The 22613-nt window shown below is 39.1% G+C and overlaps 3 protein-coding genes across 3 annotated transcripts; all 3 read right to left on the bottom strand.

The window, feature by feature from the left end:
• Positions 1-6962: 6962 nt before the first annotated feature.
• On the bottom strand, positions 6963-13525 carry rgcc (regulator of cell cycle). The gene is made up of 5 exons (XM_007251701.4): positions 13361-13525; positions 13042-13215; positions 8716-8823; positions 7979-8041; positions 6963-7571 (listed from the first exon to the last, which is right to left on the bottom strand). Exons 1-5 carry the CDS (start codon positions 13392-13394, stop codon positions 7564-7566), a joined length of 387 nt encoding a protein of 128 aa, XP_007251763.1. The 5' UTR covers positions 13395-13525; the 3' UTR covers positions 6963-7563.
• Positions 13526-15701: 2176 nt separating this feature from the next.
• zgc:101559 (Rab33B_Rab33A domain-containing protein) lies at positions 15702-19118 on the bottom strand. Its single transcript, XM_007251699.4, has 2 exons — positions 18660-19118; positions 15702-17113 (listed from the first exon to the last, which is right to left on the bottom strand). The coding sequence occupies exons 1-2, from the start codon at positions 18954-18956 to the stop codon at positions 16679-16681; spliced, it is 732 nt and encodes a 243-aa protein (XP_007251761.3). The 5' UTR covers positions 18957-19118; the 3' UTR covers positions 15702-16678.
• An 86-nt stretch (positions 19119-19204) lies between these two features.
• Positions 19205-22007, bottom strand: kbtbd7 (kelch repeat and BTB (POZ) domain containing 7). Its single transcript, XM_007251698.4, has one exon. It carries the CDS (start codon positions 21640-21642, stop codon positions 19741-19743), a length of 1902 nt encoding a protein of 633 aa, XP_007251760.3. The 5' UTR covers positions 21643-22007; the 3' UTR covers positions 19205-19740.
• Positions 22008-22613: the final 606 nt, after the last annotated feature.

The following is a 22613-nucleotide window of genomic DNA, read 5'->3' as shown; positions in this document are numbered from 1 at the left end:
CAGGAACAAGTTCCCTATGGAATATTTGGGGAATTAAAGCAGACTGGTTCTTGCTGATGCCGGCTGTTTTCATCACCGTGCTGGAAGCTGAAGCTTATTGAAATGATAGTTTTAACATTAGCGTCTGGCATTCTGTGCACAAGACCACATTCTGCTTTTTCACACTGAACCTCACCACACTTAAGGAAGAGCCAACAAAAAGATAGTTGAAGTCATTTAATATCCCTGAAATCCCCCAGATAGAATAGCTTGGGCTGGTATGCAGTCCAGTAAATCTCTGGTGCATCAGCATGACTACTTCCACATGGGGAAAAGCTGATGTGGAAGCAGCTGGAGCAGATGCATGACAACGCATGGTGACATCATTATGAGCAGCACTGTAACAAATAAGTTACATGTGCATTTGCACACACAGACACACATCTGACACGATTCCAGTTAGAGCTGATTCATGTTACGTTGGCCTCAATTCATATGCAGTCAGTAGTCAGAGTTTATCTTGTAGTGTATTTAGTAGTGTAATACATAAGCTATGAATTTCATTTAAGAAATTTTCTTTAAATAGATGTCATTGAATATATATATATATATATATATATATATATATATATATATATATATATATATATATATGCCTCCTTCCTGATTCCCTTTTTGTTGCACAAATTCACAGTGAATGCTTTCTGATCTTAGATAAGGTATAATATTTAACAATGAAAGTGTTATTATTAAACACATTTTTTTTAATTGACCTCCTAAGACCCAAACTGTTGCATGGCATACTTTTTTTCTAATTGGATTAATTGGCACCTGATTAATTGTGTAAAAACAAATAATTATCTTTTTACATGATGTAGTTTTTGAACAAAATGAAGGACTTTAGTTTTATATTTAGATAAAACACAATGAAGTCACAATTAGTAATGATGTGCAAAACAATTTATTTAGTGCCTGAAAACACCAGCATTTTCTGCCTGAGTGCAAAACAAAAGCAGAAACAACAATTGTGCCCCTTTGAGCAATATAGCTCATATAAAGTGCTGCTTCATCACAAAGACATGACAAAATAAAAACATTTACTGTATTTCCAAAATCAAAAGTGTAAAGTGTTTGTGTAAACTCTTCTGTCACCAAGAGGACACCAGGCCCTTGTAGAGCAAAATATATTGTTGTGGTCTAGACAACACAAAGTGTGTTGTCCACACATGTGGACATCCGGTCCTAGGAGGTTAAATATTAATGTATTTATATTGCTAGCATCATACTGGGGGAGTGCTGAGGGAGGGAGGGCCATCCTGCACACCCAGAGAGAGAGAGAGAGAGAGAGAGAGAGAGAGAGAGCTCTGGGATGGCTAATGGACTGTTACTCTGTCATATAAAAATAAATTATTAAATAAATACTGTGTGCACTCAGATATTTATTGACAAGGGCTCAGACCTTAAGTAGGAAATAACCAACTATATAGGAACTGTCAGCTGCATCAGTTTTCCAAGCTTTAAATCAGGGTGCACAACTCCAGGCATTAAGGTTTGATAGTTGTCCTACTCAAACACATTCACTTTGTCAGACAATTAACAGATGAGGGTGCAAAAAAAAACTTTGCAGGAGATCAGCCTTTATGAAAGCGATTTGCAACCATTTTACAACATTTTTATCAGGTGTTAAAAAAACATTGCTCACAAATAACACCAGATTTTTTATCCTGCTTCAGAAGAATACAAAATCATTAAGAATATAAATATAGAATTGTGCAAATCTACTGTAAACCTTGTACTTTAAACATTAAACACTTCAAACTCATGGAGCTTATCTAAGCAACTGTCTGATATCTGGCAGGAAAAGGCTATAATAATATTGCCACGCACGTTCATCTTGTGATTTCTACAGTGTGGAATGTATTAAAAAAAGGCCATTCAGGGGAACTGTGGAAGTCAAGATGAGATCTGGAATACAAACAAAGCTCCTAGAAACTACTGAAATTGCTAAATAAAAAGGCAAATTAAAAAAACAATATGACTTCCAAGAACCTACATAAATGTTAAGTGATGGTATACTTTTCTAAGAGCTCTTCCATGAGGAATATGTTTGTGCAAGCACAAATGCATAGTAGAAAAGTATACCATCACTTAACATTTATGCAGGTTCTTGGAAGTCAAATTGTTTTTTTATTTACTTTTTCTCAAAGTATAAATCCTTTCCTGTGACTTTTATTACACACAATACAGTGTCTGAAGTATGTCTAAAGTATTCTTCTACAAAGCATCTATACAGTTCTCATCTCATCTCATTGTCAACCGCTTTATCCGTGAAGGGTCGCGGGGGGTGGGGGGGGGGGGCTGGAGCCTATCCCAGCAGGCATCGGGCAGAAGGCAGGATACACCCTGGACAGGCCGCCAATCCATCGCAGGGCAGACAGACACAGACAGACAGACAGACACACAGACACATTCACTCACACACTCACACCTAAGGGGCAATTTCAATCAAGTTCCAATTAGCCTGAACGTGCCGTCTTTGGACTGTGGGAGGAAACCGGAGAACCCGGAGGAAACCCACGCAGACATGGGGAGAACGTGCAAACTCCGCACAGAAAGACCCGGGTCGCCCCAGCCGGGAATCGAACCCAGGCCGTCTTGCTGTGAGGCGGAAGTGCTACCCACTGCGCCACCGTGCCGCCCCATCTAGACAGTTCAGATGAGTAAAAAAAATATCCAAATTTAACTATTTGGATGCTATCAGAAAAGGCTTTGGAATTTCCGTAACAAAAAACAATCTAAATATGTGACTTGACCAAGGCTGCCCAATTTTTTTTATTAATTTTTATAAAAAAAATCTTAAACTAGACTGTCTGAAAGGAGGCTGTGGTCTTGTCATTTACATAATAAAAATGATGTATTGATCTGTACTGTAGTGAACACACTGAACTGTAAATATCAGTCATCTGCCTGCAAGCTCTGTGCATGACCAAACTAGCTGTGGGTTCACTGGTGTTTTGTTAACTCCTTGTCTTCCTTTTCTTTCCATGTTTTCCTCGCTGGAATCCTTCCAGCACATTAGCGTCATGGGTTTTTAGATCTGTGAAGGTGAACTGTAACTCATTGTGCCTCCAGGTGTTGTCACAAGGCAAGACACAGTATGTCTTGTTTCCACTCTGACTGACAGCCGGGTTCAGGGGGAGCAGCTCTGGCTTACCTCTGTTTTGACTTTTTCCTTCCTTGCTGGAGAAGGAGCTGACATTTGGACATCATGGTGTATATAACATGATGTCACTTGGCTCAGGTTATCCTATTGTGTACCTAGCCAGATTCCTTCTTTTAACTTCCTGTCGGATGGAAAATCAACTCAGCATCTAAATAAATCTGACAATATTTGTATTATGTTTTCCTCCAAACAAGGCTGTATCAATAGCCTGTATATGCAGTGCTCTGAAGACCCCCAGTTTTGGGGAGGGGGTGTTTAAGTGCCTTTGTAGTTCTGTTATCCCGTGATACATTATGTAACTGTCCACTTTTGGGCACTAACAAAAAGTCCCTTTCCTCCCTCGTTCTTTTGTACTCTTAAGATAGTGGGTCGTGTAGGAGAATGGCGAGCTCCTGCTGCGGCGTAGGCAGATACAGTTATCACCCACCACTTTCCCACACTTCCAGACCAGTGGGTTGTACTGCTCGCCAAACTCACACAGGACAGTGCTGCCAAAAAGGTGCCAACCGCTGCCAACTAGGAGTTGTGTTTTTAAAATGATGGAGCGCAGCCCCAGGGAGTTAAGCTTCTGTGTCAACATGTCTGGCACTAACTGGCCTTGGGCCTAAAACAGAGGAGAATGGCTTAAATCACTCTTTTCATACTACACTGACATGCCAAAAGTCATGGGACTGGAACTAGCATTTTTGTGCAAGATATGTGTGTGTGTGTGGGGATTGCTGCATTGAATGTAGATGTGTTTTCTGCAAGAAAGAAGTATCTTGCCTGTTCAGATGGACAGTTCTAGCCAGACACCACAGGTCATGATTAATCCCACAATCACCACTGTGCTGTTCACTGTGGTACTGTGGCATTACCCACTATCAGGCCTCACTTCATATCTTCCTATCTTGAGTCATGAGCATGCTGACTACTTACAATGTATACTGTTTCCTATATGGTATAAGCCGCCAAAGGTGTTGCACTGATGTATTATTTATACAGCTGTGGAAAAAAAAATGAACCACTTAAAATGATAAGTTTATTTGATTTTTCCAAATTGAAAATTTCTGGAATAAAATAAAGAGAAAAATGGATGATCACAAGCCACCAAACCAAGCTAAACTGCTTGAATTTTTGCACCAGGAGTGACATAAAGCTATCCAAAAGCAATGTGTAAGACTGGTGGAGGAGACCATGCTAAGATGCATGAAAATTATGATTAAGAACCACCAAATTATTCCACTAAATATTGATTTCTGAACTCTTAAGACTTTATGAATATGAACTTGTTTTCTTTGCATTATTTGAGGTCTGAAAGCTCTGCTTTTTTTTGTTATTTCAGCTATTTCTCATTTTCTGCAAATAAATGCTCTAAATGAGAATAATTTTATTTAGCGTTTGGGAGAAATGTTGTCTGTAGTTCATAGAATAAAACAACAATGTTCATTTTACTTAAACATATAGCTATAAATAGCAAAATCAGAGAAATTTATTCAGAAACTGAAGTGGTCTCTAAAGTTTTTTTTCCAGAGCTGTATATATTTTTTTGTTCTGCTTTTCAATACAATACATTCAATGCAGTGTCAATCATTTATGGTATTTTACTCAGACAAAGCGGAAGAGTACAGTCAGGCTTAGCTTCTGCAAATCACTACCAAACCACAAACTGCTCACCTGCTTACATGGGTCACGCCCTTTTTGAAGTATATTCTGACCCACATCATTTCGGACACTTCCCAATGACGCATCTCAATTTGTAGTGGTTTCTTTGAAGGCCACTTCTTTTAAATGTTGATATCACTCAATGATTAACTCTGTTAAGAGGTGACTAAGCTTGACACCTCGGCTAAAGTCATTGCTGCTGAACTGATAGAGAGCAGCAGGCCAGTAGGATTTGTCAGGTCACTGCCTCTGTGCCTCTCTGGCTCTGTGACAGTAGACAGACACAGAGTGCTGAGGTGCTGACCAGCTGTCACGTTCTGCAGAGCAACTGTTCGCAAGCTCAGACCCCTACTGTGAGGTCAATCATTTACACACTGCCCACAGACTGTGACTAATGTAATCATGGAATGAATTTGCATAGACGTGCCGGTTAACATGTATGTGTTTCATTGCTGTCATGCTAAAATCTTTTATCTCAATTTTTGTTTCCATTTCAGTTTTTATATAGTTTTTGCCAAAATGTGAATGTAGTAGGTCTTTTTTTACATTGTGTCACAAGTTCTGCTGACAAAATAATGAATAAAAATGCTTCAAAATGACAAAATGTTTTTAAATTGATTTGAAGTAGACTTTTAAATAGACTTTTGCATGTCAGCACCAAAGAAATGTCTTGTTTACTGTATTTTACAGACTATATGGTGCACCATATTATAAAGTGCATCAATGAACATCTGTTTTATGGCCTATTTTCATATATAAGGTGCGCTGAATTATAAGGCATATTTTAAGCAACAATAGTAAGGAACAGGGTTGTTGCAATGTTTTCCTTCTAACCCTGCGTTCACACTGGAAAGCGACAACGCGGCAGGCAACCATTAATTTCCTATGGCAAGCCGCGATTTGCACTGGATGTTAGTCTACACAGATTTCTGAAAACTGTTTATTTGGGTGAGTTAAGCGCTTCCATTTATTTACAGTAAACTTAGATTTACAACATTTTGAACAGTGCAGTTAGCAGCAGCTGCCTTGTTCCTTATACTAGCCGCAGTTAGCAGCAGAGCCTGACAGCGCTACACTGAATAACCCTGAGTGTTTCGCTAAGCCAGGGCGCTAGCAACTTGCAGTTCATCCCACATAGCTTGTTTTAACAAAATCAGCAGCAGACTACAGTCCAATAATACTCACCACTGAACGGCCAAAGAGCTAGTACTTAGCGCAGTTAGCAGCTAATGCCAATACTGCTCCAGCAGTGCTAGCTGGGGTAAGCAGCAGAGTACAGTCCAATAATACTCACCTCTGAACAGCCAAAGAGTTAGCGCTGCAGTTAGCAGCTAATGCTAATTCTGCTTAGTGCTTAGGGAAACTTCACTGAAACTCCTGTATAACACTGTACTTCAGCAGAGTGGCTTTACTGCTCTTTACACCCTGACTGGTAAATTCATACGGAAGGTGCGCTGTAGATTTTTGGGAAAAATTTAAAGATTTTAAGTGTGCCTTATAGTGTGAAAAATACGGTAATCTAAAGTTTATTTCGAATTTTCATTTAGCTTAATAATCTAACAATGAATGTACATAGTACATAGTAAATAAAATAATTGTACAAACTGTACAAATGAAATAAATATTTATTTCAACATATTTTCATATTATCTTCTTTAAAAACCTCAGTTCTGTTAAGAGGTGACCTCTGTTTTACGTCACAAAAATCTTTTACCTAATATGTGCAATAATAGCTTTACTTAAAAACTTTAAATGGTTATAACTTATTATAAATTTGTTCATAACTTATCTGTAGTCACTGGTAATTGTATTTGTGCATCAGTGGAGGAATGGTGGTGCATTATTTTAATACACTATTTAGGGTGTTAATGTGCGGTTTGAGACAGAGCCCCACAAACAGGAAAAAAAGAGGCGGGACTTTACTGGTGACCAATAGCTTACTAAGATGGATTTTTTTAAGGACCAGACCTACTGAGGATCCACCCCACCTCAGCTGCAGCCTAGTCTTTGGAATGCAGCTATTGAATATCTATAACTATTAAGTAGAAGTACCATTCACTAAAAAGCTTTAACATTAAAGGCTTTAATAAAGACAGAATAACACAGAAGCATGTAGTAAAGTCACAGTTTGTCCATTTTATTATCTGGTTTGTGTATTAAATACACTTTAATGTTGCTTTCCAGTTCTTTTCTAGTGAATTAAAAATTAAGTTCACATTCATGTTAAGCTCATGATACTAAACTCATTTAATAATGCATCACCCAAAACAGAAGAGCTTCTTATTACAAGGCAATAGACTTTGAAACAGTTCATATTTACAAACAAATACAAAAAATATAGATATTTATATATATTCACAAAAAGGCATTACTGTGTAAATTTACATTAACCTCCGCTATACAATTACAAATAAAGTTCTATAAAAAGCCATTTAAATAATCTTCCAGCTCAAGTTTTCCAGAGGGAGAACAAACCAGTCCTGACAGTGTGGATATGTACTGTGTGTGCGTGTGTGTGTATTGGTGTGTGTAAGAGATATAAGAATAGAGAGAAAGAGATATTTTTCCAGTCTTTTTGAGTTATATCAAAGCTCTCAACATGTTAGCCTATGCCATGTCCAGGCTAAGAGCAGTCCAGTGTGTGTCCTGCTGCCTGGCTGTTGTCCCTCGTGGTGGGGCCACCTTTGGCTGGACCCCGCTGCCGTTACGACTCCAGCTCACATGCCTGAGGAAAAAACAAGTACACAGAGGGGTCACCAGTTAATGGGGCTCCTTTGGTCACTGGTTGTCGTCACGGCTATTCTTGGACGGAGGGGGTCTGCTTTAATGAACAGCCACACTGTAAACACTGCAGGCTAATAAACGTGCCAGTCTTAACTGCCCTGCTGCTCACACTGAGGAACACTCAGTCCCGAGCACAGAGCTGGAAGAACTGCAGCTAATGCAAAAGCCTGTCTGTAGGACCCCTCCCACCCTGACATTTACACACATGCATTCCATGCTCTCTGAGACATGTTACAGTACTCTGAACTAGCACAAACAAACTCAGTACAGCCAGTGTAGTGCGTGTAAAAATGATGATATTATCATAAAATGTGATAAGTAATCAATTAGTAAGTTATTAGTGCTTACTTGCTAATGTCTTGTCAAGGTCAGCGATGAAGTCTTCCAGTTCTTTTGTGTCGCCAAGTTTAGCTGTAAAGATAATAGCAATATGTAAATAAACACATTATAAAAAATAGATACACATACTATGTGGACAAAAGTATTGAAACCCTTGCATTTTTATTAAGTCAAGAGTATTAAAAAAAATTTGCTTGTTTTTAGCTGGGGTAAATGTCTCTATGGTCCAGAGAAGGCTTGGTACTAGATTCATGGAGCATTGCTGTGAGGATTTGATTTCATTAAGTGATAAACGTTTAGGATGTTGTATGATCACCATCTGACCTTATCTGAAACTCCCTAACTTATCCCAAAAGTATTAGATGGAGCACCATCATTCAGAAGAACACTGATCCACTGCTTCACAGCTCAATACACACCTGTCATAAGCCATAATGCCAACAGGTTAATGTTTTTTAGCTTCAGATAATCTTTTTTCCATTTGCAATAGTTCTTTACTTTACCTATTGCTTTATGAATTAATTAATGTTTTTATTTTATTTGACTTGAATCTCTTATTGGTGTAGTGTTTTGAGTTTGCCTTGGCTGGGAATTGAATCCACTACACTACACCAACTACCCTACTAAAATATTTAGTGGAAAAATACTGAATGTTTGATATTGGCCCACAATTCCGATATTAGTGGATCCATTAAATACAACACACATTAGAATCTCCCAAATAAACTATAAGCTTGCAGACTCACGTTTGGGTGACATGGCTAAAGGGCTGGTTGGTGACGGGGAGAAGACAGTGGGAGAGTTGAGCTTTTCGTCGCTGAAGCTGAAGCTGTTTCTGTTGAGTGATTCTGCACCTGTTGGCGAGAGAGAAAAAGAGGTTTAAGCAGTCGTCCATGCCGAGCCTCTGCAGCAGGTGAATACCTCACTCGTTTCCATTTACAGCACACGGACCTGTCAAACTCTTCACTGACCCATAGCCCAGGGGCTTCAGTGTGTGTCAGTAGAGCAGGCTGGCAGAGTATGTAATCAATGCATACTCTTAAAATGTCAGTCTATGGCCTCACTCTACACTCACGTACACACTTTCAGGTTCAAGAGTCCCGCCCACTAGCAGGTTAATTTAAAGCTAAAGGCCCCAGAGCAAGAATGCTCCCTTCTGTGTTGGAAAAAAAAAAAAACACATACCGCCCCCCTGCTGCTTGTTTGCCCATTCTGATCCCTGCTTGAACCTCAGACAAGCCAGGCGTGTCATTACTTGGACGCTTGCTTGTTCAACTTTTCCCTCAGTGCAGTCAGTCGTTCGTCCCACTGCTGGCCTGAGCTGAGCCTTCTCCATTCGCTCTCATAAGTGCAGGCTTGTGTTTGCTTCTCACAGCTCACTCACTCACTCACTCACACCACAGATTCAAAACAGCAGCAGAAGTGCCAGAAGAGAGCAGGTTGGTTGCACTCACAGCCATAAAAACGGCCTGTTTCACTGCTGAGTGACATAATGAACGCTTTGATTTAGCCAAGAGATATTTTAGTCGACCACAAGATTCAACACATTCAACTGTTTGTTCCGAAAGGAAACGGATGGGAGAAGGAGGTTTTTGTATTTTGTTATTATGCACAATAACACATAGCCAAGAAATGCAACATTTATTTTTATACTTTTACGTGAGAATGCTTAAAAATATAGAGCTGGACAATAGGTTGTAAATACTGATATATTTGAAGGGTGACACTCAACCGAGTACATTACGATGAAAAAGTGGCCTGTTCTTTAATTTGATTCCATTGCCTATGGAAATACATTAAAAAAAATAAAGGTGCTACCAGTGGCTCTTTGAGCAATGCTACAGAGGAACAATGCTTGTTTCCAAAAGGAACCATGCTTGTAATAGAAATATGTAGGTGTAGAGAGCATTTTAAAAGGTGTAAAGATTTTACTTTTACTTAAAGGTTCTTGACTCTCCTATATCTCTTATGTTTTTATGGCAATGCTTAAAAAACTATTAATGCAGGGTAGGGGTGGGCAATATTATATCGTATACAATATATTGTGAAACAGAAATATCATGATATTAAAAATCCATATCATAATAATAGGGCTGTTCTGTCTTAAAAGTAGTCTATAATTTACTGTGAAGCTTTAGGTGTTTTTATTGTATAATTGTTTTAGTTTGCAGTTTATATGCATGCACTAAAAATTCTGCAATATTATTTGCTGCATTATATTTTTTTATGCTAAATTATTTATTTTCCCACAATATGATTATACTGTTATACTATTATACCATATTCCTGAAATTAATGAATTATTTTAGTTTTCCTATATCGGCAAGTATATCGTTATCGCTAAAATACCCTGAAATATCGTGACATTATTTTAGAGCCATATCGCCCACCCCTAATGCAGGGCACACAAATGTCTTCCCATTATGCCACTCTCTTCAAGATTCAAGATACTGAAAGAGCAGTAATTACCCCCGAAAACCTTCCATATATTGTTTTTCCAGCTCACTACTGAGAAGAGGTTTTAAACTGAAACGATTCATGTGACCTGAAAATGACACCCTATAATCTCCTGGATGTGCTCAAACCCACTAGGTTAGTTCTGGCTGTCCTCATATATCTGTGTGCTCCCTAAGCTCTCTCTGCACAGCTCCTTGTGGCTCTTTAACACTGACAGAGTCTGATCCACACTTAGAACTAACTGCTGGAAGCCTGCCGGAATGCTCCCAATAACACTACCTGTTCAGACAAAGCTGTGAACATCAGCTGCTGTTGTTCCAGGCATTACACACCATCTCAAGAACCTGACATAATCTGTACTAGCACCACATGGCATCAGTCCAACTCTGAAATGGAGACTGACATGTCTGAATATGTTGTCAAAGAAGAAAGCAAAATGAGCACAAGCCCATGCCTTAAGTAAACATCAAGAGCTGAGCTTCATTCTAAAGGGAGTGGTTGTGAGGGCCTTCACTTGACCTCCATATACCTGCTTTAAGATAGATCACTGAGAAGGAAATCTGCCACGTGAGTGCTGCCTGCAGATACTAACCCTGGCTCTCTAAAGAGCATTTCATAATCTGGTTTCAGTTGAAAATGCCTATGGGTGGGCGATACATCAATGCTTGGCAAAACAAATATTTCTTTCTTTCTTTTTTTTTTTGATTGCACCAGCAGAACAGTTACAAGAATTTATTTTAAAATGATAATCATAAATAACATTAAGGGCTGTACTGTAGTCTCCTAAGCACAGTGACCATTATTTTTATTATTATTATTATTATTATTATTATTATTACATTGTGATTATATGGCAACCCAGCCAATGTTCTCATGTAGAGCTAACAAGAGTGGAATGTGGGCTTGGTATGTTCCAAGTGGGCACAGCTCACATGGGTCTCATCTAGGTCCCATGTGCCATGTACAACCCAGTTGAGGCCCATGTCTAACTCCAACTCGTCCTATTACTGACCCTGTTGGGGCCCCATCACTGACATCCAAATGTGGGGCCTAAATGGAACCCATGGACAAACATGTCTCCATTACAAGCATGTCAAACATGCTTCTTCAGAATCAGCATAGTTTGCTTATTTCCCTCCTTTAACAGAAATAGCTTACATAACCTGTTAACTAACAGGCGACTTACCTAAAGGTAAGTCTTTATGTATAATACATTTCTCAATCTTGGTTCTGGAGGCCCACTGTCCTGCACTTTTTAGTGCTTTCCCTGCTCCCAACACGTGATCCAACTAATCATCTCATTAACAGCCCATAATTAAGTTAAAGCGGGTGTGTTAAAGGTGGAAAAGCACTAAAATGTGTCAGTCAAGTCAGTGAGTCTCAACTATGAGTGTTGGAAAAAACTGGCTTGTAAGTATTGCCCCAGAAAACAGAGGGCGTTATAAGAACGTTTAGCAACGTTTTGATTAGAATTTTTCAAATTTTGAAACTTTGAAACTTTAAAAGTAACATTTCCACAACTAAAAGTTTGAAACTTTGACACACGTGGCAATTAAAGGCATTCAATAAATAAAATGTCCTAAGGACATCCATAAAGCTTGAAAGAATAAAGGTACTAAAATTACTAACTGCAACGTTCAGAAAAGGTCAGTGTAACGTTTTGCTGACTGTATCAAGCTAAGTTTGAAAATAGAAAACTGGGTATAAGTCTTTATCATTTTTTTTCCATTCAGTTGAGTGAAGAAGAAATGGGGTTACAAATAGAATTTCATATAATATAGTTTTATTTCTATTCCCCCCCCCCCCCCCCCCCCCCATTTTCTCACCAATTTACACAGCCAATTACCCAACCCACTCATTAGGACTCCCCCTATCACTAGTGATGCCTCAACACCAGGAGGGTAAAGACTAGCATATGCCTCCTCTGATACATGTGAAGTCAGCCACCACCTCTTTTAGAACTGCTGCTGATGCAGCATTGCTAAGTAGCATCACAGCGCTCGGAGGAAAGCGCAGCGACTCGGTTCTGATACATCAGCTCACAGACGCCTTGTGCTGAGCGACATCACCCTTTGGAGTGATGTGGGGAAAGGTAGCTGATGCAAATAGAATTTCAAGAAAAATGAAAAGGCAAATCTTCTCTCAATTTTCAGATTTCTCAGATTTTGTGTCTTGTAACACAAATCTGATGTTATAACCCAACTTGCAAAATGCAAAAATGGAAAAATCAGAAAATAAAGAAAATAAATTTTCCTGAAATTACAATTGTGAGGGGCTGAAAAAACTAAAATTGGAAAAATGGATAACCACTTACTTCTTGTACACTGCACTACATTAAAAAATGAGTTTTTACTTCTCGAACAGTCAGAAGATTATATTAATAAGCGTTAAGTTACACTGACCAGAAAACGTTCTACCAACTAAAAATGTGTTAGCTGGGTAGGTTAGTGAATATGAAGCACAACAGCAAGAGCAGCAGCAGCTTTCTAAGCCTCCTCACAGTCTCCAGTACAGTTAGTTCTTTTTTACTGCTAATCTTATCAGTGATATCACTGCATGTATAATCCTCTCAGGATGAGTGTGTGACTATCTGTGAGTAACTCAGCAGCACTCACTCTCTGAGTCGCTGATGCCGCTGTCACTGACGCTGGCGCTGCTCCTCCTCTTCATGGTCTTGAGGTGCTCGTCGTATCTGAAGTGTCTCTTCTCGATGGGGGAGGTGAAGTCCTCGATAACGGCGTCGAACTCGCACAGCACGGCGTTCAGGTCATCGTCCTCCTCCAGAAAGGCTGGAAACAACAGCAAGAACAAAGTTTAACACTTCAGTATACCTTAAACTGAACTAAATATATGTATGATAAACTAAACCTGTACAGGTCCTAAAGCTCCACCACGAGGGTGGAGAAGTGCCCTACAGCTCACTACTGAACTCACACTTGCTCTGAGACTTCATCTTTGGAGACTTCATGCTGGGTCAGGTAGCTGCTGTCTATCCCAGAACTATTCCAAAATAATGATCCAAATCAGTAAAAGTGTCGCTCGTGCCCCCGCGCGCTCTCCGCTCTGAGCTCTATACGCACTCCTGCTGCAGTAAAAGCAGCCTGAGCGCTTTTAAATCTTCCCCGCCTCCCGCCGGTGGGCGTGGCCCGAGGCGGAGGCGTGGGGAACGTGAGGTAAACTTCAGCCCCGCAGCCGGTTTTAGCTCCTTCTTCACACAGCGTGCCGTCATTTCTCCTCTGAGTGTGAGTAAACTGAATAAACATGCAGCCCGTAACATACAGTTCCTCTTTATTTATAATCAGGAGTCCACCCTGCCCTCACATACCTTACACATTAACACGAGGTACAGTCATCATCATTCACACAGAGGAAATAAATATATTTATATGTATTTGTGTATTAATAGACAAATATATACACATATTTTATTCCCTGTCTTTATTTTAAAACTTTTGACTTATGTAAACATTGTGTAATATTGTTAGAATTTCTTTGCTACTGTGTTTGCCTTTTCTATACCTTGGGCTACAGTAATATGTGAAATTTGCCCTGGGATTAATAGTGTCTTATAAAATACATTTGGACACATCTTAAATTCAGTGCCTTGTAAACATCTGCATAGTAGATTAATACTTAAGTCATCCAAACTATAAAACAAAACATTTGGATTTATTTACTAAACAAAAACGTGTTAAACAAACCAGAACCTGTTTTAAATTTTAGATTTTTTGGCTGAATTTTCTACGTCATCTTTATGAGGTAGAGCCACCTGGAAAGGCTTTCAGTTAACAGCTGTGCTGAACTGGTCAAAAGTAAATTACTTGAATTTCTTGCCTTTTAATGTGTTTGAGAGCATCAGTTATAACTTAGTCATGGTATACGCAGTGAATAGCCTGATTGAGTAATGTTCTAATCCATATTATAGCAAGAATTACTCAACTAAGTAAAAAAATATATATAAGAATGAAGGTCAGTTTATCCAAAAAATTTCAAGGACTTTGAAATATCCTCAAGTGCAGTCGCAAAGACTATTAAAAGCTTTACGATAAAACTGGCTCTCATCAGCACCGCCTCAGAAAGGTTTACTACATGATTCTTTGTGTGTTCCTTCATAACAAACATTGAATGAGAAGGTATATAATCTAAATGTATGCCCATATATATTTTTTCATTTAAGGGAGGGAGGGACATAAGTTTTAAGTGGGAACTCCGGGACCACATTAACTCAATAACATTTATATAAAAAATGAGAAAAAATATATTTTTTAGTCCATACTAAAGGGCTGTTCATTCGTTATTTTTTCCAACAGTGTGGGTTAATCTGAATAGAAAACCAATATAATAAAATATATTGCTGTTCTACAGACTCTGTTTAGCCTACAGCGCGAGAAGCCTCTCCTCTATAATAGTGAGTTTGTAGGGACACCTGCTGGTTTGAAACAGTAACTGCATTTATGATAGAAATACGTTTTAGAATGCAATAGGTTCTCAAGACTTCTTGCATCTTCATGGTAAATTAAGCTTTTTTTTCTTTTCGTGTGAAGTTGTTTTTTGGAAATATACAATATGTTTTTAACTGACTTTTTTTCAATCATTTTATGTAAGGATATGGGTGGCTGTACAGCCATTCTTTTTTAAAGCTACCCAAGCATACTTAAGAGCAATTATTTGTATATACATATAAATAAAAATATATACAATTTGTTAACTCTGTAGTTTAGCTATAGCAAAAGTATATACATATGCCTAGATCATTTCTGTTTGTATTTGTACCCTGTGCTCAATTAGTAGGAGTATTTAAAGGGCTAATTTCTGTATTTTCTCTACCCCTACTGAGGTGTGAAATCCAGCACGTTTAGCATTTTACTACACCTACATTGCCTGGTTTAGCACATAGACAACTGGCAAAACACAGAGTGTGTTTGCATCTGCACTTTCCTGATGGCTTTCAAAGCTGCTGTGCGAGATAATTACATACACAGTGTCACACAAAGTGACAAATATAACACCTCCTGTACGGAGAACAGGGCTTTGTTTAGTTCACAGGCCCAAAATGTGGATTAATTATGTCAATATTATTGACATATGTACTGTATTACATGCTATCATAAACTGTATTTACTTGCATCATAATGAATGTTTCAACTTAACATCTGTCATGTAACACACATAACATATGAAACTATAAAAATATGCTAATAAAAATATATATTGGTTGTACATATAAAATGCAATCCAACAGTTGCTTTCCCAAGTAGTTTAAACAAATGAGAAATAATGAATCATGTCCATGTTTATTTTGACATTTCATCAGTCACATACACATTTATGACACATTCTTTACCATTATTGAACATAAGGGAGTGTTAAATTCCAAGGACTTCCAGAAAAGTGACAGACAAAATGCATCATCAATACAAGCTATTGTCTTCCACCAGTATGGTCCACATTCACATTTACAGGAACGGTATCTTAATGGATTTTGTTGTTTTGCTGTATTAAAAATGGCTCCAACATCACACACTCAATACTAAGAAGTATCAATCCTCTACAAGCTGAGTGGGAGGATGCTACATATTTTGTTTCCATGCTCATAATAAAGTGCCTTGTTATAAACATCCCTCATTATTTTACTTAAACTGAATTTGATAAACAGTTTAAAACATACGACAGTGTTGTTTATATTGATCAATAGCAACACTCATGCTTTTCTCAGCAACTGATAATTATTGTAAATCACATTTTATCCAATTCTTGTTCACATCAGACATTTGAGGCCGTATACAATACTAAGCCTGTGCAAATAGAGCAAGTGTTCCAAATTGGCTGTAAACATGCAACTGCTGCCAGACCGTTTAGCTTGTCTCCTGTGTTCTTTTGAAATTATATAGTATAACCATGTAAGAAATGTATGACACATACATATCTTGTATGAATACTGTATGAGTCTGGAGTATTTGATATGAATGAATTTAAACTATTTACAGTAAGTGATCAAATGATCCAATCAACACTCTCAGCTGGTTCCTTTTTAACTCCTAAAACTAAGTATAGTATTTGATTTCAAAATCATTCTGTTTTATGTAAACATTTAAACTGGCCTTAGAGAGTGAATGAAAATGAAAACACAAAGGATATGTGCAGTCCTTCTGATCAGCAATATTCCCCATGCTTTTGAACATTTGAAATTAATGCCATCTTTAGTGTCTTCTCAGTTACTTAGTGATTCATAAGTATTTAGGCCACATTAGCTCAGCAGAAACAGGACTCCTCCTTCTCACTATCTGAATTCATTGCAACACCTTCACTTGGCTGTTTCAGTCTCAGGGGCTTGTGATTCTTTAGCTTGTAGGCCAAGGTGAGAAAGATGGCATCCACATGCTCTTTCTCAGCAGGGTCCTTAGCAGATGTCTCGAAAAGGGGGAAATTGTAGCTGTCAGCTAGACGCTGCGCCAACGAGGTGGGAACCTCTCCTCTTCCTAGGTCACATTTGTTCCCCACCAAGATACGGGGCACCACAGGAGGGACGGCATGGTGGCTGCATTCTTCAATCCACTCTGGCAGACTCTCAAAGGAAGCGAGATTGGTCACATCATACACAAAGATGACAGCATGGACATTGCGGTAGTAGTGTTCCACCATACTCTTTCGAAATCTCTCCTGCCCTGCTGTGTCCCAGATCTGCAACTGTAAAAAAAAAGGAAAGAAATATTTAATTTCTTATCATCCACAAAAAAAAACAGTATTGCTGCAGCTCTGGGTTTGCAATCATAAAGCTTCTTAGCACAAACACTGGTGGAGAATCAGATTAATCTCTTTTGTATGATTTCTGATAGGAACAGGAGTTTCATCAAATCATTAAAGCTTAGCAGAGGGCTTCAATCATGGACCTGATCCTGTCTGTTAAGTGATCATACATGAAAGATTCTAAATCAGTGCTACAAATTGGAGATAATTTAGAAATGTGGTCAAACAAGTGTTTAAATTGTAGAATCTAAATGTAAATTTGTCACTGTCACACAAAAAGGGACAGAAAATTGTCCTGGTAATACATCTAGTCATAATGGCTTGATAGATCTGTAAATATGTCATAGACGGAACCTAAGCTAGTCATTGTGTATCTCCATTTTTACATTCTTGATGTCTTTTGAATCAGCTGTAGGGGAGACCGGACTGTTGTAATATGAAACCTTGCATGCCTACTACTAATGTTTCCCTAATGAAACATAATTTCACGTTTAAACATTGAGAATCTGTGTTCTACTAATCAAACAATTTTTATTGCACTATAATTTGACAGCTCACAATAATATGAATAATATTATTTTTTTTCATTTTGGGTATTTGATTAATTATGTATATTATGTTTCAACTGATTTTGCAATCTGTATTTCCTAAAACCACTTAAATACATTGTTTTAGTAGCTGACACATTGGACTTTATAATATAGCAAATTGGCTATTCCAGTGTAAATACTTAGTAACTAAATTTGTATTTAATTTTTTTTTTTGTTTGTTTTTAGTGTTACAACCGTCCCTGGTCTCCCCTACTTTAGACTGTATTAAAATATAATGATAAATGGACTCAGATAACTGCTATGAAATGATTTAGAGCAAAATCATAGCTTCACAGTCTTTAATTGAAAGATAGCTGTTAACTAATTGTTTTCCTTCTACTGTAAAGCTGCTATTTGTTGGCACCTTTTTTATAGAGTTGATATAAAAAAATATTGATATAATATTGATCTATCTTATGTTTTACATTGTTAAAACCAACTAAGACATGTTCCATGTTTTAAGATAGCACTAGATACAAGGTTTTGTGTGATAGTGACGAAATACAGGCCTACAGTATAATCACAAGAGCCCTGTTTACATTATTTGTCTGTTAGACTCAAATACCTGCTATTAATGGGTTGTAACCAGAAAGCGCTTTAGTCACATGTTTAAATTTAATTCACACGGAATGTATTTGTATTAGACTACACAGGCCTGTTAGCTAATTAACTAGCGTTATGTATCTGTGCTGTTTATGCTCAGCCTAGTACTCACAGGTCTTCAGCTAGCTGCCCTCACTGCACTGTTACCCTGTTAGCCTGCCTACCACTGCAGGACATATCCTAGCCTAAAGCAGAATGACTGTATAACAGCCCACAGCACTGACAGCGCATTCAGCTGAAAACAAAGATTATAAACCTTAAAATAAACCGGGCAGCAGGGAATTCTCTCTTACCTTTATATTTTCTCCATCTAGCTGAACAGTCCTCTCCCTGAAGTCCACTCCTATTGTTGCTTCTGGGTTTTTAAGGAATTTACCTCCACAGAACCGATAGCTCAGACACGTCTTCCCAACGTTTGAATCACCAATGACTATTATCTTAAATATTCGTGTCTGAAAGCTGTCCTGCAGCGAGTCGTTCGCCAGACTGTCTCTGCTATGTATCGTAGTGAAATCATTATCGGCATTTTTGTTTTCAACTGCCATAGTTCGGACGTTCCCATTGCGTATCGCGAGAACTCGGAGGACCATGAGACCAACGTGAACTCAGTATGACCACGCCCCCAACCAAACAGCCTGTTCTGTTCTGAAACTAAACATCTACTACCAGCAACTTGTGCTTGATTTTCTGTGTATTTCTGTGTATTTTGTCTGTGTAAGCTTACACACACTGGCCACTTTGTTAGAAAAACATACATACTGTCTTTATTGTAACAAAATAAAATAAATAAAAGGAAATCAAATAGAAAATATTAATAATACACCACAAACTACAGTAACTGTGCAGACAAAAACTTTACTCTGTTAGGAGCACATATTTAAATAGGTCAAATAAAAGACAAATAAATCCCACAAGTTCCACATTCTTGTGAAAAAATACTGTTTGTGTAAATGTTTGGAGTGAGATGAATAAAACTTAAAATGTACACAACTCAAAAGTTTTTATATTAATACTGCTGTTTAGCTGCATCACTCAATGCATACAGTAAATAATGACACTGTTCCTACCATACCAGCAGCTGACTAAACTGCCATTATAATCCTGAGAAAATATGCTTTTTTTTTACTTTTCATTTCATATCATCATTAATCATCACAGTACAATTTGATTCTATAATACTAATTACCATGGAAATTCAAGTAAAAGCAGAGGCGCTGCACTGGTACACAACTGGAAAAAAGTCACTTATGGTTAAGCAAATAATATTAATACAATTCAGTAATGTTTCCACCTTCAGAACAGATTTAGTACCTAGTTTATCTCCCACACACAACCCTGTCTTTGACACTATGACTGCCTAATACACAGTGTTTACTACCAGTTCTCATCAGAAAAAGAGCTTGAGCTGCCAGAGTCCGAGTCTGCATCAGTCAAGCCATCAAAGTCCCAGTCTGCACTGGAGCCACTGTCATCATCCTCCTCTGTGATGAAGTTCTGTCCCGAACTAAGGCATGCTGTGTACACACGAGCAGAGAGGCTTATGGAGCCAAACGAGGACCCAAACATGGTCACCACATTCTTCCATGTATCTCTAGCAGAGTCATACTCGTGTATGACAAGCCTGTTTTTGTTGTGATGGGCGATAGCAAGTGTGAGCAGAAGCAGCTTGTTGTTGTGCTGCACCACTTGGTAGTTCAGGGCACTGCTGTCGATGGGTATGTCACCGATGCGCCTCCATTCACCACGGGCAGGGTTATAAGCTTTCACCACTGGAATGTCACAAAGACAGATGATCTGCTCCTGAAAGACGCAGGCTTTGTGCAGCTTGTTGCGCTTTAAGGAGCCACGCTGGACCCAGTGGTTTCTCTTGGGCTCGTAGCAGAGCATTCTCCTCTTGTTCACCACATAAAGCCGTTCATTTACTGTCACAACCTGCATCTTGCCCAAGGAATGAGGCAGAGGGGCCACAAACATCCACTGGTTTCTTAGAATGCTGTAGCACTCAACCTCCTTGAGCCTGGCATCAGAAACAGGGTCCCTGCCACCAAGAATGTACAAGTGGCCATTGAGGTAGCCAACATATGAGTGCATCCTTGCAAGCAGTCTTTCAGCCAGCTCCTGCCAACAATTCAACAATGGATTATACACCCAGAAATGCTTGGTCAGATGTGAAGCCAGATACAGGTTGTTTTCTGGTGTGGCACAGACTAAAAATGTCTCCATGGGAGAGCGTTTAAAGTTCTGATTACTCAGATTAATGACGGGGGATGCCATTGAGTAGATCTCTTCGGTGTAAGGGTCGTAACACATGAAAGGTTCATTTGGTCGTCCAAAGAACAGGACCATTTCTTTTGCACTTTTACCGATTCTTTGTTTTGTAAGGTTCAAACCTTTTGAAATGACACTGCCCTCTCCAGTACTTGCTGAATCAATGAAACCAGAAAGGTGCTTCTGTATAAGAGGCTTTGACTTAAGGCTGTCCAAATAAACCCTGTCTTTCTCTGTAAACAGTGACCATCGAACACATTTAAGGATATGCAATGCATCTTCTGTTTCTGGAGGCAGATTGTTTTCAATCCAATGTATTGCCACTGAGCACACTTTCCGTTCACAGTCCACATCCAAAGAATCCAAACTTAGGATCTCTTTCATTTGTTTCATGTCCAGCTCACAAAGATCCTTTTCACTGGCACAGAGCTGAGCAAAGTTCTTGGCTATGAAAGTCTGGGCTTTGCTTTTCAGCTCAAGATTGTCAAAGGTGTCAGCAAATTTCAGAATCCCTGTGCAGTTGGAGAGGTCCAGTCTTCGGGTCATGAAGTCAGCACAGGCATGCCTGATGTACTCCAACTGCAGCATGTTAGCAGCTGCGTACAGCCGTTGCACGTTGCCCTCCGTGATTGTCACTTTGCCAGTGTAGCAGTAGTCGATTATGACGGCCATGGAGTCCGGGTCCACGTCGTGGATGGTGATCTTGCTCTGGGTGCTCTCATACAGCCCCCCTGTAAACATGCTCTTGAAGTAGGGGCTGGCCGCGGCCAGTATGTTGCGGTTGCACTGGAAAACTTTCCCTGCCTCAGCCCTGGAATCAGTACCTGAAGAAGCATCGTAAACAGAGCTGTCCTGCTCCGGCTCCACTTCTATGGTGACATCCACCAGGAGTCGAGAGTCGTAGAAGAATTTCAGCTCTTTCAGCAGATTCAGGGCATGCTCTGAGTCCTCCAGCTCCTCCGGACCGCTGAAACAGTTCACTGTGGCCATGTTGAGCTTTAGAGGCATTCAGAAACCCTCTGCAGCTGCAGGTGAGAACCCAGCAGAGTTCGTTAGCAGGCTAGAGTTAGCTATGTCCTCGATATGAGTGAAATCCTCATGTGGACATCCCCAGTGATCTCCGGTGTAGAAATCAGCTCATTCACACATTCACAGTCCCAGCTGGGCAGCTAACAGTCTCCCAGTGCAGGAACGGACACGTATCCTCTGTTTTCTGGCGCAAAAACGGTGCGTTTTCATGGTTTAATGAATGGATCCGTGGTCGCAGTGACCACAGTATTTTAATATGATCATTAATGCGCGGACTGACGGCCACCTCTCCTCTCTGCGCTCCGTCGACTCATCTTCTCCTACAGACAGCGACGCAGCACGCGCACACAACCCTGCTAGCAGTGAAGTCAAAACGCAGGGCGCTGATTGGCTGTGGTCACTGAGCCCCGCAGCACCGGGTTAGGTTGGCTCGCAGTGCCCTTGTTTATACGCTTGTATTAAAGCGATTCAGACGAGAGAGGAGAGAATTCATCCAAAATAAACCGGTTTATTCAGTAAAACACCACATTCAGTCACACATTTAAGAACCGCGACACTCACGAAGATTAACCGTGTGAAAGACTGTCGTTTGTGAGGGTAAATAAGCACTGCTGTTTATCATTACACAGTGCAACATTAGCCACACTAACTAGGGCTTATTAGTGTTAGTGATTAGAAGGAAAAAGGGTTATTTAATATTAATATGGTGTTTTCCTTATAATAATGTGTGCCCACAGGATAATATTTTACTCTCTCTCTCTCTCTGTAAATATATATATATATATATATATATATATATATATATATATATATATATATATATATATATACCACTTTTGCTATTTATAGGTACATGTTTAAGAACATTGTTTTATTCTACAGACAACATTTCTCTCAAATTCCAAATAAATCTTTTTTTACAGAAAATGAGAAATGGCTGAAAAAAAGAT

The sequence above is a fragment of the Astyanax mexicanus genome, chromosome 11 (genome assembly GCF_023375975.1).
Source record: "Astyanax mexicanus isolate ESR-SI-001 chromosome 11, AstMex3_surface, whole genome shotgun sequence".
NCBI classification, from domain to species: Eukaryota; Metazoa; Chordata; class Actinopteri; order Characiformes; family Acestrorhamphidae; genus Astyanax; species Astyanax mexicanus.
This window is presented reverse-complemented; position numbering and strand designations above follow the sequence as displayed.

Bases quoted from the DNA above. Each gene is read 5' to 3' on its own strand.
- rgcc (XM_007251701.4), bottom strand. From the start codon at position 13,394: ATGAAGTCTCCAAAGATGAAGTCTCAGAGCAAGT. The intron at 13,216-13,360 runs GTGAGTTCAGTA...TGTTGTTTCCAG, and splicing joins GATGAAGTCTCAGAGCAAGT to CCTTTCTGGAGGAGGACGAT. The intron at 8,042-8,715 runs GTGAGTCTGCAA...TTATCTTTACAG, and splicing joins TTTAGCCATGTCACCCAAAC to CTAAACTTGGCGACACAAAA.
- kbtbd7 (XM_007251698.4), bottom strand. From the start codon at position 21,642: ATGCCTCTAAAGCTCAACATGGCCACAGTGAACTGTTTCAGCGGTCCG.
- zgc:101559 (XM_007251699.4), bottom strand. From the start codon at position 18,956: ATGGTCCTCCGAGTTCTCGCGATACGCAATGGGAACGTCCGAACTATG. The intron at 17,114-18,659 runs GTAAGAGAGAAT...TTTTTTTTACAG, and splicing joins TAGATGGAGAAAATATAAAG to TTGCAGATCTGGGACACAGC.